This window comes from Microtus oregoni, unplaced genomic scaffold (genome assembly GCF_018167655.1).
Source record: "Microtus oregoni isolate MIOR12 unplaced genomic scaffold, Mior012 000011F_ref0000422, whole genome shotgun sequence".
NCBI classification, from domain to species: Eukaryota; Metazoa; Chordata; class Mammalia; order Rodentia; family Cricetidae; genus Microtus; species Microtus oregoni.
The window spans coordinates 16,452,812-16,475,709 of record NW_024543070.1 but is presented as its reverse complement, the minus strand read 5'-3'; the positions used below and the strand labels follow the sequence as shown (position 1 = coordinate 16,475,709).

At 49.2% G+C, this 22,898-nt stretch overlaps 1 protein-coding gene across 24 annotated transcripts in view; it reads left to right on the top strand.

Annotated features, from left to right (window-relative positions):
* Nucleotides 1-22,898, top strand: part of LOC121453419 (protocadherin gamma-C4) — a 725,389-nt gene that overhangs the window by 694,133 nt on the left and 8,358 nt on the right. For 22 of the 24 annotated variants that reach the window (XM_041660202.1, XM_041660188.1, XM_041660194.1 and 19 more), the window contains one exon: nucleotides 15,181-15,239. In XM_041660202.1, the coding sequence (XP_041516136.1) occupies nucleotides 15,181-15,239 (59 nt within the window). Of the gene's footprint in view, nucleotides 1-5,701; nucleotides 8,256-9,800; nucleotides 9,920-15,180; nucleotides 15,240-22,898 lie in introns of those variants that run through there. The other 2 variants (XM_041660181.1, XM_041660206.1) reach the window with 2 other exon arrangements.

Sequence of the window (22,898 nt, the reverse complement as noted above, 5' to 3'; positions counted from 1 at the left end):
AGTGACTGGCTAGAGTGTGCTTTGTGCTTTGTGGTCCTATGTCAAGATGGGGATGCTTGTTTGACTCATACATGGACTCAGTTCACACCCTCAGCACTCTTTTCCCACCACAACTAAGCACTCGTGCTAAGGGCACTTGATCTCAGCACCCAGAGCTCAGCTTGGTTTGCTTTGGAATGAACTTTTAGACACCTCTAAGAGTGTCAGTAGAAACACCTTCTTGTCTGCCCACATTTTAAGTGTTTGTGACATCTTCTATATTAAAACTAAGGTGTTGGGGGATGTTAGTTTGTTTCTTTGTTTGAGGCTGGCCTGGAACTCACTGTGAAGACCAGGCTGGGCTCAGACACAGAGATTTGCCTGCCTCTAAAACTAATGGTAGGCTTTTAAAAATATAACCCTCATTAGCTGCACAATCTTGTACATCACTCTCAAATAATTTATAAAGCACTCTCGGCATCCTTTAAATTTGTTTCAAGCATATTATTGAAAATAATGGGCATGTTACCAAATACTGATTGATAATGAGCATTGTAGGAAACAGGAAAATACATAAAAATATGAAGACAAAAATAACTATAGTGCCAAAGCTAACCATTTCAATTACAAAAATAAAATTCATTTTGAAAATAAATCTAGATGGCCCACAAGAACATCAAGCGGTAAAGCCTCTAGGTTCCTGATCTTTCTCCAGCACTGTGTCTTGCTAGGTGTGGACCTACTGGGAAAAGGAGCTGCATTCTTTTCCTTAGAAAGGTAAAGCATTCTTCCGTGTGTGATGGAATGCTGGGGAATACAAAGGCTTCTCGTTGAGACAGGCTATACACACTCTCAACTGTAGGAGAGTCACTGATGTCTGGTAACTAAGTACATTATTGCTGGCAATTCTTTTTTAGGTATTGTTTGTTTATTTGTTTGTTTGTTTTTCAAGACAGGGTTTCTCTGTGTAGCCCTGGCCATCCTGGAACTCACTCTATAGACCAGGCTGGCCTCAGACTCAGAGATTCTCCTGCCTCTGCCTCCAGCGTGCTAGGATCAAAGGTATATGCCACCATGCCCCAGTTATTGCTGGCAATTCTTGGGTTTGGAAGTTAAACAAAAGGATCTCAGCTATCAACTGAGTTTTGGACCACGTGGTATTCAGCCTCCTTTCTAAGTCTCTTAGATGCAAAGAGGAAATAATATGGGCTTTGTTGGAGCTATTCTGCATGTGCCTGGTTGTCATGCGGTTAAATGTTATTAGTTATTATTACCACTATTAGTACTTCTTTGTCCAAAAGCTCACTTTGGAAATGAGCAAATATGAAGACAGCCCAAGCTGGTAAAGAAGGGCACATAGAAAGCCTGAGGAAGGGTGACGGCCACATGGAAGAGGATGTTCTTCTATCAGCTTAGGAGCAACTACAATATTCTCAAACCTGAGTGACCCTTAGAATCACCCAAGGGCCTTCCAAAAATTCCTGTACACAGACCACACCTCAAATCCGGCAAAGCGCAGCTTCTGGGTCTGGGAGAGGCCCAGGTGATTCCACTGTGTAGATGTGTGGTTGAAGACATTTACCCTAGAACCTGGCAGCCATCATTTATTGTTTGAAGCAGAGGGTCACTGTTATTCTTAGGTTCACAGAACTGAGTGCCAAAGCCAACTTTATTGAACCAAGCCTAAATAAAAACAAAAATGCTATCATGTTACTTTCTGGCTTTAAATTTTAAAATATTAAATAGAACAACTCTAGAAGAGCTGTATGCAAGGCATACTATGGTATTTCAGTTATCTACAGAGACAGCCCTCCTAAATCATTAGCATCTAGGATTTGTGTCTGTCTGTCTGTCTGTCTAAGTAGCCCAGACTGATTCTTCTGTCTCCACCTCCTGAGTACTAGGATCACAGGAACGGGATCTTTGGGGCAGCACAAATATAGTTCAGAATTAAATTATGGTAATAGTTTCCTCAGTTTAGGGTAGATGCATATACAAAAAGACCGAGTTGTTTTCTTTAAATAGGTGAATTGCATGGAATTTCAATTATATTTCAATAAAGCTATTCCTTGAAGCCTAGAAGTAAAGGAGCTGAAGTGATGGCTCAGTAGTTAAGAGCACTTACTGCTTTTGCAGAGGACTTGGTTTGGGTTTCCACTCCCAGCACACATACCATGCAGCTGACAGGTTCCCATAACTACAGTTCCAAGGCATCTGAAGCCCCCTGATAGCCTTGGGCACCTGCATGCATGTGGCGCATATTAACTCATGCAGGCATGCACACATACGCTCATAAATAAACAGAACCCTTAAAAATAAAACCCAGCAGAAGAGCCAGACATAGTAGCACACACCTTTAATCTCAACATTTGTGAAGGCGGATGCAGGTAGAGCTCTATAAGTTCAAAGCCATCCTAGTGGAGCATTATAAATTCCAGGAGAGGCAAAGCTACATAGTGAAACCCTGTCTCAAACAAACAAACAAACAAACAGAAAAAAAACTAGAAGTAGGAGAATCCTGTACCTGGCATAAAAGATCAAATCAAAGATATGTAGAATTGGGCTTTATGATGCTCCAATTCTAGTAAGCAGACTGTTTTAGTGTGAACTTGCAATACCATGTAATACTACATATACTGTTCTTTCAGCTTTAGATAATATCTTTTCCAATCTGAACTTCAGGTCCTGCATCAAGAAATAAATACAGGGGCTGGAGAGATGACTCAGTGGTTAAGAGCATTGGCTGCTCTTGCAGAGGACCCAGGCTCAATTCCCAGCACCCACGTGGCAACTCACAACTATCTGTAACTCCAGTTGCAGGGGATTCGACGGACACCCTCACACAGACATACATGCAGACAAAACACCAATGCAATAAAATAAAAAAAATTAAAGGAAATAAATATAATACCTACTTTGTAAATCTTTAAGCAGTATTTGTTGAGGTAATAATAACATGAATATTTATGGTGTATAATTATCTCCATGTGCTAGACACTGTAAAGGTTGAAAAGTCACTCTCGTCTTATGGTACACATGATACCAGAGGAAATAGGCATAAAAAAAAAAGACAATGGATTGGGGCATGGTTATATGTGCCTGTATTTGCAGCAGTTGAGAAGCAGATCTCTGAGTTCAAGGCCAACCAGGCAGGTCATAGTAAGGCCCTGTCTCGGGGTTACTACTGCTGGATGAAACACCATGACCAAAGCAACTTGGGGAGGAAAGGGTTGATAAAGATTAAGCTTCCACATCACAGTTCATCATCAATGGAAGTCAAGACAGGAACTCAAGCAGAGCAAGAACCTGGAGGCAGGAGCCAGTGCAGAAGCCATGGAGGGGAGGTGCTTACTGGCTTACTCCCCTAGGTTTGCTCAGCCAGCCCAGGGATGGCCCCACCTACAATGGGCTGGGCCCTCCTCCATCAATCACTAAGAAAATGCCCTGCAGGCTTGCCTACAGCCTTACTTATGGAGGCATTTTCTCAGTTGAGGCTCCCTCCTCTCTGAGGACTCTAGCTTGGGTCAAGTGCCATAAAACTCAGCCAGCACGGACCCTGCTAAAGGAAGAAAGGGAGGAAGGCAGGTGATGCACTTTAAACGCTGTAGGAAATGGAAGGGCAAAGGAGAAGGAGCACCTAGTCAGCCTGGGGGAGACAAGGTTTTATAGAGGTGGGTGGCGATGGCTTGAGTGACGAGCTAAAGGTTGAACTGTCAGAAAATGGGGGCCAAGGGGGTACTTTCTAGGAAATTCCATGCAAAGAGATCAAGGTGGTTCATTACCGCTGAACAGTGAAGTGTGTGAAGCGGTCTGCAGGGATAATCACGTAAAGCAAGTGGTAGGTTTAGATCCTGAATAACCTGGGGGTCATCAGAGTGTTGGTGGTAATTGCTTTACTTTCTAATCCCATATAAAATAATCTTTGCAGGAAAACTGACTCTTCAAAGCTGGTCTCTAATAAAGCCACCACCACACATGTGCGTGCGCGCGCGCACACGCACACACACAGTGCCATTGGCAGTTTTCTTTTTCTGGAGATTATTCTGACAGTCATAAGAGGAATAGATGGGAGACATTAAGGTTGGAGTCAGAGACCAGTTAAACAGCTATAATGATATTTGAGGCTATTGATAGATGCTGGACCCAGCACCAAGGCCGTGCAGAGGGGGCAAGTGACTGCACAAAGTCTTCAGGCTTGTTGATGGGCATAAGAAACCAAGGACAGGAATAAGTCAAGGGTGGAAACTCCCCACCCCCACCCCCAGACAACTGGATAGATGATTCACTGATAGTGGATTCTGACATCAGCACTTCTGTGGACCAGGCTGATTCATTCAAACCACCATTGTCCCCATGGGAGGAGGCATAGCAGCTTTGTTTTTGTTTTGTATTTCTGGTATCAGGGGCTTGTTTCTTTTTATATAAGAACACAGAATAGCCAGATCTATGAGATTTCAATGTTGGTTGCTGGCCTCCGTACAGTCAACAAGATGATGGTGGGGCAGGGACGATGTATGGGGATGAGAACACTTCTGTCTGCTGCTGGTGTGGTAGCTATTGGTGATCTAGGCAAGGATTTGGATGGATTAACAGACCTCATACTTAGATCTGTCTTTCTCTGGCATGTTTGCTGTCCGAGTACAGCTTTCAGGGGCCCGTGATGTAAAATTGTGCTGTTTCTGAGCTTGTGGCCAGATAGTAGGCAGGCTAAGAGGTCTGAATGAGGGTGGGGGTGGGGTGAGATTAAGTCCCCGGCTACAAGAGGTCCCCTGGGGCTAAGTGAAAGGCTTGTTCTTTTGAAACGGTCTCTGTTGGTAATTAACAACACATCACGAATGCTGTGGTGTCAAATAAAGAGGATTTGTAGGCACAACGTTGGTGGTAGCTGATCTCTATCATTCAAGAAAGCTGTTCAGTCTGTGAACATTAGCATTCTGCCAGGTAATGAGATCTACTCCCAGACACTGATTCTTACAGTTTTGGACCGGCTCCCAATTCTGGCTTCCCCCACCTACTTCCATACTGTCCTTGAAATCAGTGAGTAGCTTCCTGTTGTAGCAAATGTCTGAATAAGGTTTGGTTTCTGCTGTGCCTTCTGTTACAATATAAAACGTGTGCCGTATATATTCAATTGCTTTCATTAACGTGTAAGCCTCTCTGCAAACAGAGGTAAGCTGGGGAGGAGCAGAATTTTGAGAATATGCAGTGCTTCTTATAGGCTGTTGCTTTAATACGACCAGCCCGAGCTACTCATTTAGAATATTGGTTGATGACAACACTGGCTTGAACAAAGTGACCAGTCTCCAATAGCCACTCGTTTTCCAGGGCTGCAGGTTGCTAGGGCTCAGGAGGTAGCTGTTTTCCCCGCGAAAAGGGGCGGGGTGTATCGATGTGTTGGGGGGGAAATACATATATGTTTTCTGCCTCTCCATGATGGTAGCGATCCTCGGACATAAACGCGAGTTGAGCAGGAGGAAGGTCGAAAGAAACGTTGGTATTTATTACATTTGGGGGTTTGTTGTTTTTTTTTGGTGTGTGTGTGTGTGTGTTTCCTCCCAATGCTGCGACGCATTAACCCTGCTGCTATTGGGATATTCTCTGCTCAGCCTATTGGCTGAGCCCAGGAGCTGCTGCCTGCCAATCGGATAGTGAAAGGCAGACAAATCTACCCCGCCACCAGCAAAAAACGGCGCGTAACCCTTACTGCGCCGGCGGAGCCGCACCAGACCTGGCGCGGGGAAGGAAGATAGGTGTCTCCAGCTGCTGTGGCTGTTAGGGGCGGGTCAGCTTCTTTGGCTTCTCCGGACCAAGTAGAGCATTAGCGGACGGCAGCAATGCCCAGCAAGGTGAGAAGCTGGGTAGAAATTTGGTGGGGGGCTACCCTTTTGTTCCTCTTTTGCCACCTGGGCTACGTTTGTGGGCAGATTCGCTACCCGGTCCCAGAGGAGTCACAGGAAGGGACTTTTGTAGGGAATGTCGCCCAAGATTTTCTGCTGGATATAGAGAGTCTATCAGCTCGCAGGCTGCAGGTCGCTGGAGAGGTGAACCAAAGACACTTTCGTGTGGATTTGGACAGCGGAGCCCTGCTCATCAAAAATCCAATCGATCGAGAGGCACTGTGTGGGCTCAGTGCCAGCTGCATCGTGCCCCTGGAGTTTGTAACCGAAGGGCCTTTGGAAATGTACCGAGCAGAGGTTGAGATCGTAGATGTGAATGATCACGCCCCCCGATTTCCGCGGCAGCAGTTGGACTTGGAAATCGGGGAAGCAGCTCCGCCAGGACAGCGTTTCCCCTTGGAAAAGGCTCAGGATGCAGATGTGGGGAGCAATTCCATTAGCAGCTACAGACTAAGCTCCAATGAACACTTTGCCCTGGATGTCAAGAAGCGCAGCGACGGCAGCTTGGTCCCAGAGCTTCTTCTGGAGAAGCCTTTGGATCGTGAGAAGCAATCGGACTACCGCCTGGTGCTAACTGCTGTGGATGGAGGGAACCCCCCTAGATCTGGCACCGCGGAGCTCCGGGTGTCAGTGCTGGATGTGAATGACAACGCCCCAGCCTTCCAGCAATCCAGTTACAGGATCAGCGTGTTGGAGAGTGCGCCAGCGGGCATGGTGCTCATTCAGCTCAATGCCTCTGACCCAGACTTGGGACCTAGTGGTAATGTCACCTTTTCTTTTAGTGGTCACACCCCTGATCGGGTGAGAAACCTCTTTAGCCTTCATCCCACGACTGGAAAGCTTACCCTTCAGGGGCCTCTAGACTTTGAGAGTGAGAATTACTATGAATTTGATGTGAGAGCTCGTGATGGGGGTTCTCCAGCTATGGAGCAACATTGCAGCCTTAGGGTGGATCTCCTAGATGTAAATGACAATGCCCCCCACATCACAGTGACCTCGGAGCTGGGAACTCTACCAGAGAGTGCAGAACCTGGCACTGTGGTGGCTCTCATCAGTGTGCAGGACCCTGACTCTGGGTCAAATGGAGATGTGAGCCTCCGCATCCCTGACCACTTACCATTCGCCCTCAAGTCTGCCTTCAGGAACCAGTTCTCCCTCGTGACAGCTGGACCCTTGGATCGAGAGGCTAGGTCTAGTTATGACATCATGGTTACTGCTTCTGATGCTGGGAACCCTCCCCTGAGTACCCACAGGACTATTTTCCTCAATATTTCAGATGTGAATGATAACCCACCCTCATTCTTCCAGAGGTCACATGAGGTATTCGTTCCCGAGAACAATCGCCCAGGGGACCTGCTTTGCTCTCTTGCAGCCTCTGACCCTGACTCTGGCTTAAACGCACTAATCTCATACTCTCTTTTAGAGCCCAGAAATCGAGACGTGTCGGCTTCTTCCTTCATTTCTTTGAACCCCCAGACAGGAGCTGTTCATGCGACTAGATCATTTGACTACGAGCAGACCCAGACACTGCAGTTTGAGGTGCAGGCCAGGGACAGGGGCAGCCCGCCACTCAGCAGCACAGTCACAGTGCGCCTGTTTGTGCTGGACCTCAATGACAATGCCCCAGCAGTGCTGCGCCCTCGGGCCAGGCCTGGTTCCTTATGTCCACAAGCACTGCCCCCATCAGTTGGTGCTGGGCACCTAGTCACAAAGGTGACAGCTGTGGACTTGGATTCAGGTTACAATGCCTGGGTTTCCTATCAGCTCCTGGAAGCCCCAGATCCCAGCCTCTTTGCCGTCTCCAGATATGCTGGGGAAGTACGAACAGCTGTTCCCATCCCAGCTGACCTCCCACCCCAGAAGCTGGTCATTGTGGTGAAGGACAGCGGTAGCCCGCCACTCTCTACCTCTGTTACTCTCCTGGTGTCTTTAGAGGAAGACACCCATCCAGTTGTCCCCGATCTTCGAGAATCGTCAGCTCCCAGAGAAGGAGAATCCCGTCTAACCCTCTACTTGGCTGTGTCCTTAGTGGCAATCTGCTTTGTCTCCTTTGGTTCTTTCGTGGCACTGCTCTCTAAGTGTCTTCGCGGGGCTGCCTGTGGAGTGACATGTTTTCCTGCTGGCACCTGTGCCTGTCTCAGCAGATCTCGGAGGAGGGAGGGGCTTCCTCCTTCCAATGGGATCCTCCGAATCCAGCTCGGGTCGGAAGATCCTATCAAGTTTGTTGATGTGGGAGGCCACTCTCATGGCTGTACACCATTGGCTTCCGCACCCACTCGGAGTGACAGCTTCATGATGGTGAAGTCACCCAGTGCACCTATGGCAGGGGAGCCTGTGCGCCCAAGCTGTCCACCCTCTGATCTTCTCTATGGGCTCGAGGTGAGACCTTTGCAGGCTCAGCCAATGCTTGGGGGTTATTGTGATCCAGACATGTGGCTGGGCCAATTGCCAGAGAGTCCTGGCCTCTCTGGAAGAGCCCACAGTGATGTCACCATTTTTGTGAGTATTAACTGTGTTGTAAATGCTGTGCTCTACAAGTGTCTGAGTTGATTAATGATTGGAACTTGGGGGTGGGTAATGCCCATAGATTGGAACTTGGGGTGAGTAATGTCCACATTGGAGAGTAAGAAATAAATTAACTGGTTATCAAGACCCAAGCTGTCGTGGCAGCGTGCTGATGGAGCATAGGGGCACTAAAGTGTCGTGCACAGGTGTGGGCTGGGCCAGGAAATCACCTAAACCCAGCACTTCTTCCTCTGTTCTCCTGAGAATGAGAGGATTATGTTCTGGAGAATGTTACCTCTGGGTTACCACTTCCAACTGGTCTGATGGTAGACTATAAAAACCTTTGCCCCACATTGTCTAGTACCCTCTAGCCTAATGTGAAGGGAACTGTTTGTTTGAAAAGATAGCAGAGTCCGAAAAAGAAAAAAAAAAGTGCCAAGGGAGGAGAGTGGTGCAGATCAAAGTGGTAGCAGAGGATCTTTCTCAGGGACTCCTGATAGTCCCCACTGGGGTGCTGAACTACATACGGTAAACTGGGAACAGGGCTGGGGTGAGGGGTGCATCTGTTACCTCCTAGTGGGGAGCAGTAGGTGAAGTCACTCAGTGTCAGAAAATCATTCACAGTTAAAGAATTCACAGAGACAGACATTCTGGAAATCTTTAGGGAAGGTTTTGAATTCACTGAAACCATAAAGCCCAGAGGCCATGTCTGGCCTCTGGTCACCCTCCAAGGTAGCCTAGATCTGCCTATAGTGTTCCCTATCCCATAAACTGTGATGCTCTGTTCATGTTCTGAGTTTAGGGCTTCCGGAAAGCTAAGTCCTTTAGCCACTCACAGACACGGCTGGGGAGCAGGACAAGACTTTGGAAGGTTCTGACAAAGCTTTAGGAGTATTTAGCAGGATGACAGCAGTGGGGTGGGGGGACCCCATGTGGACTTTGCATCTCCACAAGGACAAATTTTTGCTGGTTCAACCAAACAGTGGAAGCTTCTGAAGTCCTGCAGGAAGTTGCTGGGACAGAACGCTAAGGAGTTTTGTACCATTTTAATCTTCCCTGTTGAGCACCATCTGAGCCGCCAAACTTCACTGCCAAGGGGGCTGAACCAACCTGCGGAGTGAGTGAGTGGGGAGGCAGGAGGCTTCTGTGACACAGATTTTTCAGCAACGGTTCCCAAGGTTTCCAGGGCTGAGGAAACTTTATAATTGGTTGAGAGCAGACAGACGTTTTGACCAATCAAACTTAGAGCTGAGGTGGGAGATCTGCTCTTCCGGCCTGCCTCTCCTCCTCCAGTTCCCTAGCTCCACTTACATTTAACTCCCCTCCCCCACCCACCCCCGCCAGTTGGTGACTAAGAAAGGCTGCAGGCAGGCAAACCTCAGAGCAGTTTTTAAGAGACTGGAAGGAGACATAAGAGACTTCAGCTCCTGCATTCCAAGCGCTTGGTTTATCTTGGAGACAGGACAGCACAGTTACTCTCCACGAAGGGACTTCTGGGTCGTGGGAGCTATGGCATCCCCACAGCTCGCTGGGAAATGGCAAGTGCTGTCTGTGTTGTCCTTGTGCTGCTGTGGCTGGGTGGCTGGGCAGCTCCGTTATTCAGTGGTGGAGGAGTCTGAGCCGGGGACTTTGGTGGGGAACGTGGCTCAGGATCTGGGCTTAAAGGTGACAGATCTGTTGAGCCGCAGGCTGCGATTGGGCTCTGAGGAGAATGGGCGCTATTTTTCCCTGAGCTTGACGAGTGGGGCTTTGGCAGTGAATCTAAAGATTGACCGAGAGAGCCTGTGTGGCGCCAGCACTAGCTGCCTGCTGCCTGTCCAGGTAGTGACTGAACACCCCCTGGAGCTCATTCGTGTAGAGGTAGAGATCCTGGATCTCAATGACAACTCTCCCAGCTTTGCCACTCCTGAGCGAGAGATGCGAATCTCAGAATCTGCTGCACCAGGAACCAGGTTCCCACTGGATAGTGCTCAGGACCCAGACGTGAGCACCAACACTGTGAGCTTTTATACTCTAAGCCCCAACAGTCACTTCTCTCTGAACGTGAAGACCCTAAAGGACGGGAAGCTATTCCCAGAGCTAGTGCTAGAGCAGCAGCTAGACCGGGAAGCCCAGGCAAGGCATCAGCTGGTGCTCACTGCTGTGGACGGGGGAACCCCAGCCCGCTCAGGGACCAGCCTGATCTCTGTCATTGTGCTGGATGTCAATGATAATGCTCCAACCTTCCAGTCCTCAGTTCTACGAGTGGGACTCCCAGAGAACACACCCCCAGGTACAGTGCTGCTCCGTCTCAATGCCACTGATCCAGACGAGGGCACCAATGGCCAGCTAGACTACTCTTTTGGAGACCACACATCTGAAGCAGTAAAGAATCTCTTTGGCTTGGATCCTAGCAGTGGGGCCATCCATGTGTTGGGTCCAGTAGATTTTGAGGAGTCGAATTTCTATGAAATCCATGCAAGAGCCAGAGACCAGGGGCAGCCAGCCATGGAGGGCCACTGTGTGATTCAAGTGGATGTAGGGGATGCTAACGACAATCCCCCTGAGGTGCTCCTGGCATCTTTGGTCAACCCTGTCCTAGAGAGCACCCCAGTGGGCACAGTAGTGGGGCTGTTTAATGTGCGGGATCGAGACTCAGGTAGAAATGGAGAGGTGAAGCTGGCTATATCTCCAGACCTGCCATTTCAGATCAGGCCTTCTGAAAACTACTACTCCCTGCTAACCAGCCAGCCTTTGGACCGAGAAACCACACCCCATTATATCATCGACCTGCGGGCCAGTGATGCTGGATCACCTCCCCTACACACACATCTCACCATCAGGCTGAACATTTCCGATGTTAATGACAACGCGCCCCAGTTCACCCAACAGCTCTACACTGCTTATATCTCAGAAAACCGGCCTCCAGGCTCTCTCCTCTGTACTGTGGCTGCCTCAGATCCAGACATGGGGGATAATGCCCACCTCACCTATTCTATTGTAGGAAGTGAAATTCAGGGAGCCCCGGCCTCCTCTTTTGTGTATGTCAACCCTGAGGATGGACGAGTCTTTGCCCAGCGGACCTTTGACTATGAATTGCTACAGATGCTGCGAATTGTGGTGGGGGTCCGAGATTCCGGCTCTCCCCCACTGCACGCGAACACATCTCTCCACGTGTTTGTCCTTGACCAGAACGATAATGCCCCAGCTGTGCTGCACCCACGACCTGGCAGGGAGCTCTCGGCCCCCCAACGTCTCCCTCGCTCTGCTCCTGCGGGTTCTTTGGTCACCAAGGTGACAGCTGTGGATGCTGATGCGGGTCACAATGCGTGGCTCTCTTACTCTCTGTCACCACAGTCCACATCCCCTGGACTGTTCCTTGTGTCTGCACACTCTGGTGAGGTGCGCACTGCCCGGGCCTTATCGGAGGAAGACTCTGACAGCCAGCAGGTGGTGGTCCTGGTGAGGGACAATGGTAACCCTTCCCTGTCCTCCACAGCAACAGTACTGCTGCTTCTGGAGGATGAGGATGCAGAGGAAATGCCTAAATCCAGCGACTTCCTCACACACCCTCCTGAGCGCTCAGACCTCACCCTTTACCTTATAGTGGCTCTGGCAACTGTCAGTCTCTTATCCTTAGTTACCTTCACTTTCATGTCAGCTAAGTGTCTGAGGGGACGTGAAGATGGGGACCGGGGTGGGGGCCAGTGTTGCAGGGGCCAGGACTCACCCTCCAGGGAGTTCTATAAGCAGTCTAGCCCCAACCTGCAGGTGAGTGCCGATGGCACGCTAAAGTATATGGAGGTGACCCTGCGGCCCACAGACTCTCAGAGCCATTGCTACAGGACGTGCTTTTCACCGGCCTCCGACGGCAGTGACTTCACTTTCCTCAGGCCCCTCAGCGTTCAGCAGCCCTCAGCCCTGGCGCTGGAACCTGAGGCCTTGCGTTCCCGTTCTAGTACGCTGAGGGAGCGGAGCCAGGTGAGGGCTGGGTGCTCCATGCGACCCTCGGGGACGGGGGCACGTCGGGGAAGCTGCCCGGTCCACCTAAGGGGCTTTGATCCTGTGCTGTTTGTACCGAGTTGGCTGCATTTGAACATGGACAATCGGAGTGGTCGAGTCAGAGGTGGGGTTTTGAGCATCCGGGGGTGGTGGTGTTTATGGGCGGAGAGAAGGGGGCTAAACTCCTGTCCCCCCTACAGAAAAGGCTGGCGCCCCGCACAGGTACTGGTGAATTCACACTGACCTGACAGATGCTGGGGTCCCGCATGGAGGTCACCACCGACCCACGCTGCCAACCTCCTTGGCGCCGGCTCCAGTGCTATCTGCCACTCTTGAGGCTTTCTGCTCGGTTTCTCCCTACTCTCACGATTCGTGACATCACCGTTTAACTTCAACTCTACTTATTCCAGCTCTAGCCAACCACTGCGGCCGCCAAGTGTTCGGCTTGGGCCGACTGGTTGTCCTCGGTGCTGATCACAAGCCATGCGCCGCCCCTTCCCTCCCCAACTAGCCCCTCGGGTCTCTCCGGAAGCGCACGCGGTTAACTAATACCTGGTGAGGTTCCCAGGTCGCTCCTGCCCGGGATAAAGTCAGGACTCAGGAATTTCTCTCCAGCCCTCCCACCACGCCCCGCCCCCGCAGACGGGATTACCTCCGCCCCTAATGTCCTGAGGCAGGAGTGACGCTGGCCCTTTGGGGTGGAACCTGCTAGGCCCCAGGTCTGGCGTGCCCTGGGGCCTTCACTCTCAGTACCTGTGCCCCTCTTAAAATACAAGGCCTTGGTTGGGCAATAAGCAGTCCTAGGACTGCAGGCTTGGGACCCCAGTAGCAACAGCGACCCTTTCCTCCCCCTGCTCTGGGGATTCAAAACTAGGCTTTGGCTCCGTCGTAAATGTGCCCAGAGATCTGGGGTCAGGATTTGAGGAGGATTGATCAGAGTGCCTGAGACTCTTGACAAATCTTCCCTCCTCTGATGGGAAACCACAGCTTCTGCCAGATGCCAGAGGTAGCCCTCAAAGTCGGGGGAAACAGAAATGGTAAAAGCATGTCTCCACAAACAAAGAAGCTTTTATTCAAAAAGTCTGTCCATTCTCCTCCACCCTGCCTCTGCTGTATGGAGTTTATAGTTTTGAAAGATCTCCAGATACTTCTGATAGTTGCTTGAGAGAGCCCTACTACACACCTCCCTAAAGAGCCAGAAGCACTCGGGAAGCAGAGGCAGGAGGCCCTCTGTTGAGTTTGACTGATCAACAGAGAGAATTCCAGGACAGCCAGGGCTCTACAAAGAGACCCTGTCTTGAAAAATAAAACAAAATAGAAACAAACAAAAGAACCAGAATATTTCATGTGCCCTCCTATGTTCCTGGATTGTTATTAGCCCAATGGTAATTACTTTGGCAGAAGTCAAGCAAGTCGCTCAAATTAGGAATAAATGATATGAAGAGTCTAACCCAGGTCTGTTGAACTTCAGTGTATGCTTTGAACTGCTTGGCACTTGAAGTTTATAGAGCTGGACAAGAGATGGTTGGCCTCTGTTAGGATGAGACCGGATGGAGGGATGGGGTGCTTTCCTCCTTAGGACCTCAAATGCCGCAGAAAGGCTTTGGAGCTCCCCTTTCTCTGCAGCCCTCGCTGAACAAACTTGCTCCTGCTCTTTCCACGGGGTGTAGAGTTTTGCTAGGCTTCCTGTCTGATCACAATCCTGCACCCTCACGCACCTTCTGTAGTCAAAGGGGACAGTGGTTAAGGGTCTGCACCCTTCTCCATGGCAGCCCCGGACCGGGTGCTCACGGCACCCGATGCACCTTCTGGGTTCCACTCACACCGCTGTCACTTGGGAGTCTCAGTGTGAGTCACTGGCAAGTCCCGGGTCTTCCTTCTCCCCAGTGTAATGAGAGATGCTCACACTCTCTTCTCCTGGGAGCCTGGGTGAGAATTAATTACCAGCCCGTCCCAGGAACTGGGAGAGACTTGACTGTAGGAGACTGTGTGGTGGGGTGATACCACATCCCCTGAAGAACCCGCGGAACTCGGAAATTAAGCGATGGCCAGCAGGGCCCTGCACATCGAGCTGGGCGCGGGAGGGCTGCAGCTGGGGACTTGGAAGGCTCTTCTCGGAGACCGTAGAATGTGGTTCCTCAGAACTCCATCCCAGCCGTTTTCTCTGCCTTGGACAGAGCTGCCTTGTTCTATCTCCTTGGTCACGGACCATTGTGTGGCATGAAGTTCTGGGGGTGAGAGGCATCCTGGGGCTTGGATGCCCTATAAAGGCCCAGGCTGGCATGACTCCTAAATTAATAATGTATTTAGCTGTGGGAAGAGGTCTTTGAGAGCGAGGGCCTGGAGGAGGTGCCACTTCGCAGCTTGGCACGACAAGGGTTACCCAGAGCAGCAGCCATCTTGCTACAGCCGCTGCTTTGTTCCCAGCCGAGGAACTGAATGGCTCCTTTCTAGGGCTGGTGGATTTTAAAAGCCTCTCTGCTATTTGAGGAGGGGGCGCTTTGCCGCACTTTTCCCCCAGCTCCACAGAAGACACTTTCAGTCCTTGAATTTTGGCTCAGATGTTCTGAGTCTGGGACAGGAAAAAAAGGGATCCATTTCTTCAGCAAAGAAATATGTGCTTATTCACAGTGATCCTAAGAAATATTTTGTTAGTCTCTGGGTTGGTTCTCCCCACCCCCACCTTTGGGAGATGTGCCTCCCCTCCCCCATCTTATCCCTTTTCCTTCTTCCTTTGCTCGCTCCCCACCCCCATCCCCAGGGATCCGTAGCCACCGCTGTTGGGTACTCAGCCACTCTCCCTCTGTTTTCTCCACAGCAAGCCCCGCCCAACACCGACTGGCGTTTCTCTCAAGCCCAGAGACCCGGCACAAGCGGGTAGGTGACAGAATCTCCAGCCCACCCTCTTCTCTGCGGCATTTTCTCGGTGATGACGTGGGAGGAGATGAGGGGAGGGCTCGGTATTTTCTACAAATGGCTTCTTCCCTCATTTCACGATTTCAAGGAGGCTTTTGTGTCTTGGGTGCTGCTATACAGACCCCCAGGAAAAAGAGATGACTACTCCAACCTATTTTGGAAGCAAAATTCACCCACTCACCCTCTTCCTTCTCCCAGTCACAAGCACATTTTCTTGTCTCCTGAAGGCTCCTTAGGACCCAGGGATAGACGGGTGGGGGTGGGGTGAGGAGGGTTTTCTGTACCCATCCATTGTTTACATTCTTCTCTCTGGGTTGAGCCTGGCTCTAGCCTGACCTGCGACTGGAGCATAGGAAATGGGGCAAGAAAAAGCAGGCTGTCCCCAGTCAGAACCTGGAGGAAAATGAAGAGAGAGAAAGAGAGAGAGAGAGAGAGAGAGAGAGAGAGAATAGGAAATGGGGCAAGAGAAAAGCAGGCTGTCCCCAGTCAGAACCTGGAGGAAAATGGAGAGAGAGAGAGAGAGAGAGAGAGAGAGAGAGAGAGAGAGAGAGAATAGGAAATGGGGCAAGAGAAAAGCAGGCTGTCCCCAGTCAGAACCTGGAGGAAAATGAAGAGAGAGAGAGAGAGAGAAAGAGAGAGAGAGAGAGCTGTGGAAAAAGGAAACCACACAGCTGGAGGTGGAACTGCTTATAAAATGATACAGTCTCATGACAACAGAAGAAACAGGAAGCTGTCCTAGGGCTCCCTCACCCTGCTTCTCCAGCTGCCTCCTGACCCCACACTTGTCCTGCCCTGTCTGCTTACCAGATTTTATCTCTGCCTCCTCTTTCCAGCCCACATCCTCCCCAAAGTCTCCATCTCAGTTTGAGGTCTCCGCCTCTCCCTTTCTCCATCTCTGACACCTGTGTCACCTTGCCCTGGTCTGCGCCTTTCCTGTACTGCGCCTGCCATAGCACGGTGCTCAGTACAATTGGAAAGAAAGAGACATTAACTCTTCCTAGTGCCAGACTGTTTTTCCTTTCTCTCTGTCCCTTGTTCTCTTTTGTTTCTCTTCCATTCCAATTATTTCCTGCGGCGCTGTGGCCTTCTATCTGTGTTCCATCCTCTTTCACTCTTTCCGTTTCCCTTCTGTTCTAAGGCTCACTGTGTCATTCAGTCTCCGTGTCTATTCTGTTTCTCATTCAGAGCCTCTCTCTCTCTCTCTCTCTCTCTCTCTCTCTCTCTCTCTCTCTCACACACACACACACACATACACACACACACACACACACACACACACACACACAATCCCTGTCCCTCATTTCTCATTTCTTGGCATTTGTGAGCAAGCTGGCACCCAGATGCCTCCTTCTCCCGCCCCCCACACTTGGAGCCTTTGATAGCTGCCCTCCACCACTCCCCCTCCCACCCTGGCTGCCCCAGCTGCTCTTTTCAATCGGGTATAAATTCCTGCTGAGACAGGAACCCCCTATGGGGGTGGGGAGGAGGGTGGACTTCAGCAGAAAGACCTTCAGTGGGTCTGAGGGGCATGGGATGGGATCTGGGCCATCCTGCTAGGCAGAAGCCAGGAGCTGAGAAGAGTTGGTTCAGGGAGGGAAGCAGGGCTTGGGCTTGCTCCCTTTCTATGTTTGACCAACATGCTAAGACGGTGAGTTTTGGGGCTTCCATTCTGCTTCCTCCTCAGGGGCCAAGCCCTAGCTACAAGAATCTAGAAGCCCTGAGTACAAATTCCAGCTCCTAGGCATGCGCAGGCTTGTCTGCAGCATCAGGAATGCAAAGAACTTCCTAGAAGGCCCCTAAAAGGCAGCCAGAAAAAAAGGCTGGGGCTGCTGTTGCCCCTGCTTTGACCCGAGCTGTTTCCTTTTTCCTTCCAATGCTTTCTGTAGGTTGTTCTCATACTCATTCACTGAGTTTTTATTGAGCATTTACTATGTGCCAGGCCCTGTGCTAACATGCTTGTAAGAATGAACAAGCAGACACCCATCGAAACTCTAAAGTTTCCAGTCCAATCGAGGAAAGAAAATGGACAACAATCACACTAAACAAACAAACACACACACAAAAATGTCTAGTTACAAAATCCTTGAAGTTCATGGAAGAAGAGGGTAAGTGGAATAGGGAAGAGGAGATTAGGAAACGCTTCCAGGAAGGTGACATTTGAGTTGCAGCAGCTTTGAGGCATGTTGTGCAATAATGCTCCTTCACCCTGGCCAGCCAAGACCCTGGCCCTGAAGTTGTTGCTAATCTTGGAAGCCCCAACAGTTGCTTCTCATATACCCCTGGGGAGCATCTTTTCCCCTGCCGCAGGTCCCTCTCATCAATGAGAGGCCCAGAGACCATGGCAGAGTTCTTAGGGAGATGACAAAGCTCAGAAGACTCCCCCTCCCATAGCTAATTTGTTGCAGTTGGGACATTTTTTACTCCGCCCCAAAGTGGCCACGATACAACAAAAGCATGGGTGTAGTCCAGAGGCTCCAGCTTCCCTCCTTCATTTAGCCCTCAGCGAGGTGGGATAGGTAGAGATGGCCCCCAACCTCAGGAGCTGGCAGTGTGCTGAGTGTTGGGAAGGGCAGCCTGCCATGGGGATCTGACCTAGTCAGAGAGCAGAAAGACACCAGAAGACAATGAGGTGGGGAAATCTGAAGGATGAGTGCAAGTCAACCAGCTGAAGATAAGGAAGAAAATTCCTTCCTTCCGTAACCCAGGGCGAACTTTAAGGCAACACTAGTAGGCACACTGCCCAGACAAAAGGGCAAGAGTCACATTCCAAAGTTCTTTGCTAGTTGATGCTTCTCCTTCCCACACTGTGCCTTCTCCGGTCATCCTTCTGGCCTCTGATCCCAGCACAATGACTTTCCAAGCCTTGAGCCCAAAAAGCTATTTCTCTCTTCCGGGCTGTAACCTGGGCTGTGCCTTGCTCTACAGCTGGTTACAGAGTCTCCGGTACCAACCACCTTGTTCTCCTTTGTGTTCACATTATATTCTTCTCCAACCTGGGAGTCCTTCCATTCCTCCACTGAGACACTGTCCCCCACCCCACCCCACTGTCTCTTAGATTGGGCAGTTCTTCAACAAACAAACAACAGCTTTCTCCCCGCACCTCATAAAATAGTACATTCTCAGGGCTGGAGAGTTGGCTCGGGCTCAGAGGTTGAGAGTCCTTGCTACTCTGCCAGAGGCCAGAGTTCAGTTCCCAGAACATATATTTGAACAGCTCAAGAGAGATAGAAAAATAGGAGATATAAAAAAAAAAAGAGAAACTTCCCCATAATCTAAGAAGAAGTATTAACATTTTTTGTTTTTGTTTTCGAGACAAGGTTTCTCTGTGTAGCCTTGGCTGTCCTAGAACTCACTCTGTAAACCAGGCTGATCTCAGACTCACAGAGATCCACATGCCTCTGCCTCCCAAGTGCTGGGATTAAAGGCGTGTGACATCACTGCCCAGCTGCTAACTTTTTAGTATAGAAAAAAAAAGTATAGATATGAAAATAGAATGTGCTGACGCTCTCAGGCCCTGCCATTCAGCCCTGACTCTCTGTGCCTTCTCTGGTGCTGCTGAGATCCCCACACTGTGCCCCCTTGGATTATTTCTCAAAACCCAAACATTACAGAATTTCATCTGGGATTTTCCAGTCTTTTTTTTTCCAATCAGATGTGCTGGTGAATGTCTTTAATCTCAGTACTCTGGAGGCCGAGGCAGGCAGATCTCTGTAGGTTTAAGGCCAGCCTGGTCTACATAGTGAGTTCCAGGATAACCAAGGCTACATAGAGACTGTGTCTAGAAAAAAAAGAAAAAAAAATTTAAAAAATATGTATATTTAAGTCAGGCAGTGGTGGTGCACATCTTTAATCCCAGCATTTGGGAGAGTGAGACTAGTGGATCTCTGTGAGTGTGAGGCCAGCCTGAGGTCTACAAAGAGAGTTCCAGGACAGCCAAGAATACACAGAGAAACCATGTCTCAAAAAACCAATATATGTATGTGTGTGTATTATATATGTTTTATATATATATATATGCATTTGATTTGGTGTCTCCTAAGTCTCTTAATCCTTTTTAGTATAAATGTTCCTTTTCCACCATTTTTGTCTTTTGGTTGCAATTTATTCATTAAGTCATTAACATACTCATTATGTATCTTTCTAAGCATTTTTATTTCTATAGTCAAGCTGCATATATAAGCTTCTTTTTTAAAGTGTGACAAACTTGTTCACAATGAGAATTTTCATTACCAGCCAACTGTTATATTTCTTACCATTTTTTAAAAATAGGAATTGAAAAAAAAACTAAAAAATTAAATAGGAATTGAGGTCATCTTTCCGGTATTACTGAAGCCTATTTTTTCTTCCTTATAACATGTCAGAAGAATTCCTCCATATCAGTAGAAACTCTTCAGAAGCCTTTTAAGTGTTGCATAATAGCACCTCATGTGGATAGATATGGATATTTTCAGGGCTAATAGATTCTTGCTATGCTAACAAACATTCCTTCATATTTTAGCATGATTAAATACAGACTGTTGTCAGTGCGGCTTTCCCTGGCTTCTCACGTTTTCTGAGCTTAACACAGGGAATATTTTATCGCAGCACAGCCCATATATGCCCCTCCCAGCCTCCGCACACAGGGATAGCCAGAATACATGGGTGCTTGGGAAATGGGCTCTTAAACACAGTCCACCTCCTTCATGTTTACTTTTGTCTCCAAATCTTGGGAAAGCCCCCTGAATCTGCTCCTAGGGATCCAGGGGCGCCTTGTTGAAGCCAAGTTTCTCTGTGTGAGATCATCAGGGGCTTTCGGGTCACATAAGGCCAGTTGGGAGCTGTGGTTCTCTCACTTAACTAGCTGTGCATGACTCTGAGGAGGCCTTCAAGCCTTCCTTTCATCTGCCAGAATCAGGGATAATCACAACCCTTATCGGCTGGGTGCTTCTAAGGATGAAATAGATGGTGACCATGACCCAGGAGGCCCTGGGCTCAGAGCCGCCCTGCTCCCCACCCTCCCCCAATCCAGGTCATTTCTTGCCCAGCTGCAGAAAGCTGGCAGCCTGCCCACCTGCTTGGCCTCTAGCCTTCAAGCATTTTCCTGCCAGTCCACCAGCCACGGTTCGAGGCCGCCCTTGCCCTCACTGTTTTCCCTAGGCAGCGCTGTCCAGCCAGGGCACCCTCCCACCCTGGGTGACCTCCACCTGTGTTCTCCCCACAGCTCAGTCAGAGGAGACTGAAGGTTCCTGGGCTGCATGAAGACAGGGGTTTTCCTGTCCTCTTAAGAGGACCCTCACACCCTCCATCCTTGCCCAGGAGCAAGAATGAGTTTGACATAGTTAAATCTCACCATGGCAACCTAGCTTCTAAGCACCCCAGTAGCATTCCAGAACTCTGAGGAGAAAGCCAAAATGTTTTCTTGCTTCCCTAACCAGTGCACCCGCACCCCCTACCCCTCACCCAAGTTACTGAGGACAAGGGCATGTCCCTCCCCTGCCTTGAGAGCTGAGGACATAGCCACCCCACCCCACCCCAACCCCATGAACATCTTGTGAGCACCTTGTGAGCTGTCTTCCACACTCCTGCCTCCTAGGTGACTCACTTTACCCTCAGGTTTGTAACTTTAAAATGCCTCAAACCTATCCAAAAGTTGAAAGGACAGTATGCTAAAGTACACAGTCTTGTGTTAAAATAAAAAAGTAAAAGCACCTAATTTACTACTCACTTGCACAGGAAGGTGCACGCACGCACAGGAAGATGCACACACGCACGCACAGGAAGGTGCACACACGCACGCACAGGAAGGTGCACACACGCACGCACAGGAAGGTGCGCGCACGTACAGAAAGCACAGGTTCTTTCCTTTGGGAGCTATGTAAAAGAACTGTTGCCATCACATTCGACTCCCATGAGATCACAGAAATAGCGGTCATCTTTGAGGAAGTTAACATTGATACTGGAAGGCACAGTCCACTAGCAAGTCTTCCCACATGCTCTCACTATAGCCTTTTAATCTGCTTTTTAAATTAAATTTAGAATTTGATCAAGGAGCATGAATTACATTTGCCATGTCTCTTCCTTCTGCTTTAATCAGAACAGCCTCCTTACCTTTGTTTTTATGACATAGATCTTTTACTCTTTTTCTTTGCAATTTTATTTTTATTCTATGTGCATTTGTGTTTTGTCATGGTGTCGGGTCCCCTGAAACTGGAATTGCAGACAGCTCTGAGCTGTCATGTGGGTGCTGGGAGTTGAACCCTGGGTCCTTTGGAAGAGCAGTCAGTGCTCTTAACCACCGAACCATCTCTCCAGTGACATACTTTTAAAGCTTCCAGACCAGTAGTCTTTTAGATGCCCATAGTCTGGGTTTGTTGATTCTTTTGGCTAAACAGCAACATAACTCAACAGTCTCAGCAGGAACATTCCATGGGTGGTATTCTGGATTGACCACTGACCACATCAGGAAGCACTTACTGTCAGTCTGTCCTGTTAGCAACTTTTGGCATCTGTTTGCCTTGTTATCAGAATTGTTTGTTCCCTTGGTAGAAGTTGTGTCCCCAGGCTTCTTCACTATGGCTATTTTCATTTCTGTCTTATCTCTTTTGAAACAAGCGCTCTCTATGTGGCCCAGACTCACTTCTAACTTTGGGGCTCAACTGATTAACCCACCTGGCCTCTGCAGTGCTGGGATCACAGACATCCACCACAGTGGCCAGCCTTATAAAGCTGTGTCTATCTGTTTGTCTACTGCTAGGCAAGCACTCTACCGCACTCTACCTCAGAGCCAGTCTTGGTTTTTTTTAAGACTGGGTCTTTCTGTATAACCAGGCTGGCCTTAAACTCAGTCTTCCTCCCTCAGCCTCCAGGGTTACACACATACACGCATGCACACACTCACACGCGCTTTCTTCCAGGGTTACAAACACACACGCATGCACACACACGCATGCACACACACGCGCTTTCTTCCAGGGTTACACACACATGCATGTGCTTTCTTCCACTCTTCAAGATCTGTTCTGAAGCCTTTTCCTCAATGCCAACCTTTTTTTACTTCATAGGAACCCGACTCTCCCATGAGCTCTTCTCATTCATTCAAGCAACTTTTATTTATTTACTTGTTTGAGGCAAATTTATCCCTATGCAGCTCAGACTGTTCTCAAACTCTCAAAAAATCTTCCTGTCTCAGCCTCCCGAGTGCTAGGATTATAGGCATGCACCACCAGGCCCAGCCAGGCAGCAGTTGTTGACTGGGGGATCTTCTGTGAGCCAGATGGTTCCAATGTGGGCCAAGATAGGTGTGCGATTTCTTTCCTCGCCCCTGCAAACTAGAATAATTTGATCTTTGAAAATCCATATGATGGCTAGGTATGGCTGGATATACCTGTAATCCCAGCACTCATGAGGCTGAGGCAAGAGAATTACTGTGAGTTTGAGGCCCACATAGGCCAGCCTGGCATACAGAGTGAGACTGTCATGAAAACAAACAAACAGAAACAGACAGACAGAGAGAGAGGAAGGAAGGAAGGAAGGAAGGAGACATGGAAATTGTCACCACAGGAAGGTCCACAATGAATTGCAATTTCTTAGCACTCTGGTTTTAGAGGCATGAGTCACTTCATGCTTTCAATGCACAGTGTT